At 30.1% G+C, this 7,974-nt stretch overlaps 1 protein-coding gene across 1 annotated transcript in view; it reads right to left on the bottom strand.

Annotated features, from left to right (window-relative positions):
- LOC111622548 (leukocyte receptor cluster member 1 homolog) overlaps positions 1-7,046 on the bottom strand; it is a 34,331-nt gene extending 27,285 nt beyond the window's left edge. The window contains exons 1-2 of the mRNA XM_023364959.1: positions 6,979-7,046; positions 4,019-4,118 (exon numbers count right to left, since the gene is read on the bottom strand). Of these exons, the coding sequence (XP_023220727.1) occupies positions 4,019-4,118; positions 6,979-7,001 (123 nt within the window). The 5' untranslated portion in view covers positions 7,002-7,046. The remainder of the gene's footprint in view (positions 1-4,018; positions 4,119-6,978) is intronic.
- Between the last annotated feature and the right edge of the window lie 928 nt (positions 7,047-7,974).

Raw genomic sequence — 7,974 nt, 5'->3', positions numbered from 1 at the left:
CAGTGTTTCTCAAAGTTTTTGGTCCGCGACCCCCCTTTTGCACTTAAGAATTTCAAAGGACCCCCTGAAGAATGGGTATGTGTAGAAAAACATCCCGAAGGTGGGATTAATTTAAATTCAGAAGGTGTTAATTTCTTTTGTTTAATTGCATTGAAACATTGAATTTTAATAGCAGATTTATTTTTAGTATCATTAAAAATTAATAACTTATCTTTGGTACATCTTTGAACAAAATATTCTATGTATATGTTTCAACATTAGTAAACTCAATTAGTTAAGTTAAACATATTTTAAATTAAATTTAATGTGATGGGTGAGCCTGCTTATTTTGGCACAATAAATTAAACCTGGGTTTAATATCAGCCAGTGCAGGTCTCATAGCGATTTCTATGTTGCAAAGACGAGAGCGCTGCTTTCTTTTGGTGTTGGTCATTACTGAAAATGTCATTTTGCATAAATAAGTGGTTGCAAATGGTAAGAGAACTGCTATTGCTAATTCAGAGAGTAGTGGATACTCTGCTTTCACACTAAGCCAAAAAGAATCTACTATTTCTAAACACGAATCCATAGTAAATTTATAAAATATTTAAAAGAAAATTGATCTGTCATCAATTTTTCTGGGACCCCGAAATATTTTACACGACCTCCACTTTGAGAATCACTGCTCTAGAGCAATAAGCCTTTTAATCATCTCGGCCATCCGGTCGTCCAATCTAAATCACTATTAATTTTAATTCTGTCTTCCAAATTGAAATTTTTTTATTTAGTACACAAACAATAAGTTATTTTGCTAGCTTTAATTTTATCGGTGTTTTAATTTTATACTGTTTTATTTTTGTGGACACTAAGAGGAACTTTTGTAAACCCATTGTGGATTTGGGCAGGCCCGCAATGAGCAGCTGGGCGGTAAGGAACGGAGTTCTGCGTATCTGGGAGAGACCACCCCGAAAAATTTCTGGGGTTTTTCGACTTTCCCGGATTCGATCCCAGATTTCTCAGAGCGGTAGGCCAAGAGTGGCGACCTATGACACGCGTGGACGTAAGAAGAAATCATCTGGCACGTAAACGTATCATGCGATTTCGATTTACCATGTCTTTTTCAATCATCCTTTTGGTTTATCACCTGATCGTCCTATTTTCAATCAACTTTTTTACATTTATTCTAATTAAAGCATATTAGTTTAATTTCTCCGTTATTGGAAGTCTAAAACTTTGGCACGCATAAACATCTTTAAAGCTAAATATGCTAACTATATGCCACGCATATAGTTAGCATATTTAGCTTTAAAGATTATGCATATTATGGCAAAAAAGTTTGCCATCCCTGAGGTAGGCTAACACTTTAATTGTATTGGCCATCCGGCCTACTAGTTGTTTTGTCTATTATAGATGCTTAATCCTCAACGGGGTCACCAGCATGGCTTTGAAATGAAAATGATGTTTTTATCCAGAATATTCGCGAAACATTAATGGCAGTCTTGGATTGAGTTTAAGAGCTGATTTTCTAGATGATAGGACTATAAGAGAACATTATACACTTGAGTTAGGTGGAACTAAACATCTGTGGAAATTCTTATTTCACAGTCTTAGGCTAATGTGACTTCATCACCCCACTGGTATTTAATGTTGATAATATTATTAAACGTAATGGCAGCTCGTAATCATAAGTTTTAAGCGTATAACGTAAGAAAAAGTAGAAAAACGGAATTCTTGAATAGTTTTCTATAATTATTTAATAAATTATATATATCATAACCAGGTTAACATAATATATAACATTAGAATTGCTCACGTAAAATTGTTACATTAAATAAAACAAAAATATTTTTCAGAATGCAGATCAATCAGTTAAAAATCAGAAAATTCATTCGTCAGTTTTTTTATGAACAGAGGGTTTATATACTGTATAAAATTATATAAATACTGTATGATGAAGTAAAATAATTGTAATAATATGAATCTTGTAATAGAAAAGAAAGAGTAATGTAAAAATAATAAATAAATAAAAATTTCATGACACACATCACTAAAATATTGTAAAAGTGCAATACCAACTGTCTCGAAACAAATGAATTATTGGGTGCCTCTAGATGGCAAGCTGCTGAGTAAGCAAACCAATGAAAACTTCGCTTCATATAAAATGGACTCTGTCATTGGCTTGCTTACTCAGCTACTTGCCTGGTAGAAGCACCCATAATCTTTTCTGATGTCATCGTTAGTCAACATATTGGATTAATATTACAAAAATCACAACCATTGAGATTTTGTCATCTACCTCTGTGCTATCTTTGTATTTTTGTTGGTTATATTTTCGATTTATGAAGTGTTATATTTTATCAATGCAATATTAATTGTATTATATAAGAATAAATAAAAAAAGAAATTTTCATATATAAGCTATATAAATAAATTACACTTTATAGTTATTATACAAATGACGTAATTTGTATATTAACTGTAAATAGCAGTAAGCTACAGTATAATACTGAAGCCGCCATTATTATTCGATCCAGCTAAATGAAAAAAGTATTGAAGTAATTTTGTAATAAAATAAGAATACTTAAAACTGTTAAATTAATAAGACTTAATGCACGTAGCAATTCGTAAATGTTAGTTAAAAAAAACTATCAATTATAAATAACATAAAATAGTAATAAAGAGATTTTATCTCAGCAAATCAATCACAGTAATTTCTTTTGACAGTTTGGTTATTTTTATAGTTCAGCTTCACGTGTTATGAACGCCATATTAATATTACATACGACAAATTAAAAAAAAAATTAGAAATACAATGGAATCTCCCAATAACGGCCATCTCTAAACAGCGGCCATTTTTCATTTTAAAAAATGTTTTCATCTATGGCGGTTGTTCGGAGGTTTTACGTAAGGAAAGAAATGCAAAAAATTCAATTTAGTAAAATATAATTTATATTTAAAAATAAAAATTTAATTAAAGACAAATATTTATTTATTTATAGGAGTTTGTTCGAAAAGTATGTTACAGTCTTCCCGTTTGATTCGTCTTCGAGAATCAAGAAGATCCTCCAAAGGGTTCTCTACCCGTTTGGACACCAGCCAGGTATTCATTTAATATAAAATTACTTTTTATTAAAGACTAAATTTATAATTATTCGTGCAAAACAATAATCGGGATTGAACAAATTTGTCAATGGAAGGGATGTTTCCAGACAGGAGTTTGTACGGGGAAACTGGCTCCTTATTTAGGTATTACACACGTGAACAAAACTTCAAGTAAATAATAAGCTAATTGGTAAATTGGAAGCTATATTTTAATTTTATACAATCAGCTTCTACGCCTATAATTAAGAATATATTTGAAAATATTGTTATGATAATAAAATGATAAAATTAGTTCGTTAATAAAACAACAGATGGCGTCAATTGTAAATAAAAAAACTTCCACGTATTTACTCGAATTTTTTTTAAATTAANACTTAGGTAATGTTCATTGATTTTCTGAACTGAAGGCATGTTTCAGCCATTCCTCAAGACATGCTTCAAGCAACTGTGAACCATGCCAAATTTTGTTTCCAACACTTTTTGCATACTAATGGATTTAATGGATTCATGTATTGAAAATTTTGATTTTTAAAATAAAGGTTGTTCCACTTGGTATTTTTATTTTAGTGCATCAAGCCACCTGGTGGCATGAAAGCTAATCATTTTTTATATGTAGATTCTCTTCTCCATGTTCTTAAGCTAATTTTAACTGTGATCTATTGAATACATTCTTCTCTGCATTGTTCTGAGTACTGTCAGTTTAATTATAACTACTCTGTATGTAAACAAACTCTAAACAAAGCAATTAACATTGATCTTTGTATCTTGTATGGAATTTCAAAATATTATTAGTGCAAAATTCAATTATTAACTTAACATTTTTGTTTTTATACTAATGTTATTGAAATGCAATTTATAATAAACATTATAAATTTTCAATTAAATGAAAAATGTAAAATATATATTCAAAGATATGTCAAAAAAATTTTTAAATTACAGCTAAGTTTATTCTTCTTTGTAGCTCTTTTTCTTCTTCAGCAGCCTTGGCTTCATCCCTTCTGACTCGTGCAATATTATCTTTGGTTCGAACATGCCACCTTTAAACAAAATTAATCTGACTTCAATATGTTTCTTTTAATTTTAAATTGATGTATTATTAAATTCATAAATATATATAAATATAAAAATTTTACTTTTGAATTATTAATACTTTAGGTAAATATTTTTCAATTTAAAGCACTGATATTTTGGTAGAAATTCAGGTAAAATCTAATATTTATTATACAGGATGTCCCACTTAAAATCAGCTTTTATTGAGATAAATGAAACATTAGCAATGTAAATTTTATAGGATATATTTAAAAGGGAGTGTTTGAGACCATTCCCAGAAATATACAGATACTGAACAAAAGCATTTGCAGTGAGGCCATTGACAACAGTATTTTATGTAAGGTCAGTATAAATATGATTACCTATACACAAAAGTGCATATAAGGTTAAAAGATACCATTTTAAATGAAAATATTTTAAATGTTTTCAAATCAGTTTATAATTAAAGTTAAGTATACTAAAAGTTTTAATAACAAAACAATATTGACTATTTTATATTTTCATATTGTTATAACCTTTACTGGTTCCTAATTTTTATCCTTATGGACTGGTGAGGTAAGGACCACCATCACGTCAAATGAAATTATGAGAGATTTTAAAATTTTATATATGCACCTTTACTCATAACATAACTTGCAACTTCGTAGATCAATTTTTCCAATTAAACACAATTTTCACACATCAATTTAGAATGGTTTGCACAAATATAATTTAGGCACTTTACGCAGTTTTAATTTTACTATCTACTGTTCTTTTACATCTTGCTTTCTGGGCCAAAGTGTGTTTCTAGAGGTCTTATTGCATTGATTCTCCTCCCAATTTCTATATAATTTGTTACAATTCATGTGATAAAGAGTGTACATCAAGATGTGAAATCTGTAGCTGTTCTAGTGACCATTGAACTGCCAGTAGCATCATTCTGCATCATGCATTTTTTAAACATTTTTGTTGCAATACAAAACATTTGTATTAACACACATTATGTTTACAATTGTGTAAAAAATAAGTATTGGCCACTTGTGAGTATGCCAAACCATAGAATAGCATAAAGTCATTCGATGCAACTAACCAAATTTGTGCTATTTTGCACTTTATCACCTTTTAAGCCCTTTGACAATACCATCACCTATCTTTCTGTGGCTAACTACCTATAAATAACACAGAGTGTTTGTGTAAAAAAAAACAAGAAAGAAATTTTGAAATTTACACATAATCCCAGACTGGTGTGGTCCACAGATAAAATGCACCAAAAGTATAATTTTACCATTATATTTTGCAAAGAAAGCACAAGAATGGATGTTGTTTACTACTGTTGAAGAATACATGAAACTATAGTACCATATACTGTACCAGCAAATAAAATTAATTGGAATTTCAGGAAGATGGGATTTCCTAACCACTCATCAGTCCAGTAAAGGGATGTAAAATATTTTACTATTCAGAAATGATTATTTTGTAGAAAAAATACTGTATAAAAAATTGAATTCTATTAGGAAATTTTTAATAATTTCTTACATCTCTAACAACACACATTTTCATAGTATTAATTTCGTTAATTTCCCCTTAGGAATTATTAAAGGTTCTAATTTCATCCTAAATTTATTCTCAAAGGTTACTCAACCTTATATATATTTTACTTAATGGTTTGTTATTATTTTTTGAATAAGAATAGTCTTTTTCAAAATACTATTGTTATTCAAACATCTAACTTCAATGACAGAATCAAAAATTATGTTAACGATGTCAGACACATCAACAGTAATTAATAACTTTTTGTTAAAATTATTATTTTCTACTAACACAAAGACTTTATAATCTGTAAGCTGTAACTTGCAATAGTAGACATTAAATGAGTTTTTAATTAGTTTTTTTACAATTAAAAATTATATCAATCTGTTTAAAGTATTTCAAATTTTAAAAGTTAATTAATCTTTATTTTTATTAAAACAAAATTATACAATATTGTGAAATTAATGTTCAATTTTAAGATACTTCAGCACAATTGTAACAAAATGTAATATTTTATCAGTTTAAAATTAGTTTCGAAATCTGACGAGTTATTGGATTAAATACCAATTTTTTTTAAGAGTTTTTAAATACAACATTACATTACAACAGTATTTATTTTGTAAATAAAATTAAATCTAAATATCAAAATCTTTTTATTTCCCTTCCAAAGCTTTATCTCGAGCTATCACGGAATCTTCAAATTTAATCATGAAGGTCGTACCCTTATGCCAATGCGTGGAAACCTTAGCAGGGAAATTACAACCGACCAATATGGCTTCGATAATACCGGCAATGAATGCCGCACAATTTAGATTTCCTTTATCTTTAGGTACGGATATAAATTTATGTACCAAAGTCTCCTTCTCTATTATATAATACGTTCTATCGTCGTCATTTGCGTGTTCAAGTTTGTCCGCCTCTTTACCAAAAATGGCTTTCCATACAGTAGACTTTATAAATAACAGAACTTGTAGTAGTTTGATTTCCCTTCTGAAATTTCTCTCTCTCACAAACAACAAATCTAGAATTCTTTGCCCAACATGATAACCAAACTGTGACAGTTTTGTTTGTAGTTCTGGAACAGTATACACTCGGTTCTGACAATATTGCACTATTTCAGAGAACAATAAGGCATAAGTGCTTATGTTAATTTCAACCTTTCCTTTGCTTAATGGTTTGTCCAAAATACTCGTTCTCATTTTGCTGGAAGCCATCTTTGTTATGTGGATCTTTAACTGTTCAACACCTTATAAATGTCAATAATAATTCAAAATCAGTTTATATTGATGATTTCTTTGTTAAATATTAAAATAAATCATTCTGATAATAACAATTTACCTCTTTTTAGGAAGGATATTCATTCCGCCTTCTAGCTATTTTATTCGGACGCCCTCTTTAGATCGAAGTCTGAAATAATATATAAAATAAAAATTGTTCAGAATTAATAATAATTAAAATTATATTTATTTATTAATTGTCGCAAAAAAATAATACGACGTAAAATATTATTTTATAATTATTTATGTTATTGTAACAGAATTTTATTATAATTTTATACATGTACCGGTACATGTTATGGACGGCTACTCAGTTTGTCAATATGTTATTAATACAGTACTAAATTATAATTGAAAATTTGAACGACATTTTGCATAAATATCGGGAATCTGTGTCAGAAATGTTTAGTGTTGTTTGAAATCAAAGTACGTCAGTTATTTAGGCACCAGTATAATACTGCGGACGGCTGAATCAAGGTGATAATCTACCGCTCTAGGGACTCGGGATCGAATCCGAACGTGGTTGAAAAATCATCAGGAATTTTTCGGGGGATTGTCCGACCTGATATGTCGGCTGATTACCGTCATTCACCGGATGGAGAATGACAGTGATCAGCCGACAAAGTGGTGGACGCCAAGAAATTTCTTGAGATGAGAAAACAAATGGAAGTCGGATGGAGCTAGCTTCGGACTATAAGGAGAGTGACAGAATTGTTCCCAGCGAAATGAATCAAGCATCGTCGTCGTTACGCGTGCGGTATGCGGTCGCGTGTTGTCATGCACGAACAAAATGCCAGAAGTCAGTAGTCCACGCCTTTTGTTCTGTATCGCGCACCTTAACTTCTTCAATGTCTCACATTAAGCTGTAGATCTCATAACTTTGCACATGATGATGAGATCAAGGTAAACGTCCTGAACTGGTTCAGGTCGTAGGCGGCCGAATTCTACGAAGCGGGTATGTTGCAATTAGTGCCAAGATATGACACATGCCTTAATTGTCGTGGTGAATATGTCGAAAAGTAGTTTAAGGTATGTAGATTTTTCTGTAATAAAATAC

The sequence above is a fragment of the Centruroides sculpturatus genome, unplaced genomic scaffold (genome assembly GCF_000671375.1).
Source record: "Centruroides sculpturatus isolate CEXI.00-Female unplaced genomic scaffold, Cexi_2.0 scaffold345, whole genome shotgun sequence".
Lineage (NCBI taxonomy): Eukaryota > Metazoa > Arthropoda > Arachnida > Scorpiones > Buthidae > Centruroides > Centruroides sculpturatus.
The sequence above is the reverse complement of the archived record's forward strand: the minus strand, read 5'-3'. Positions and strand labels throughout refer to the sequence as shown.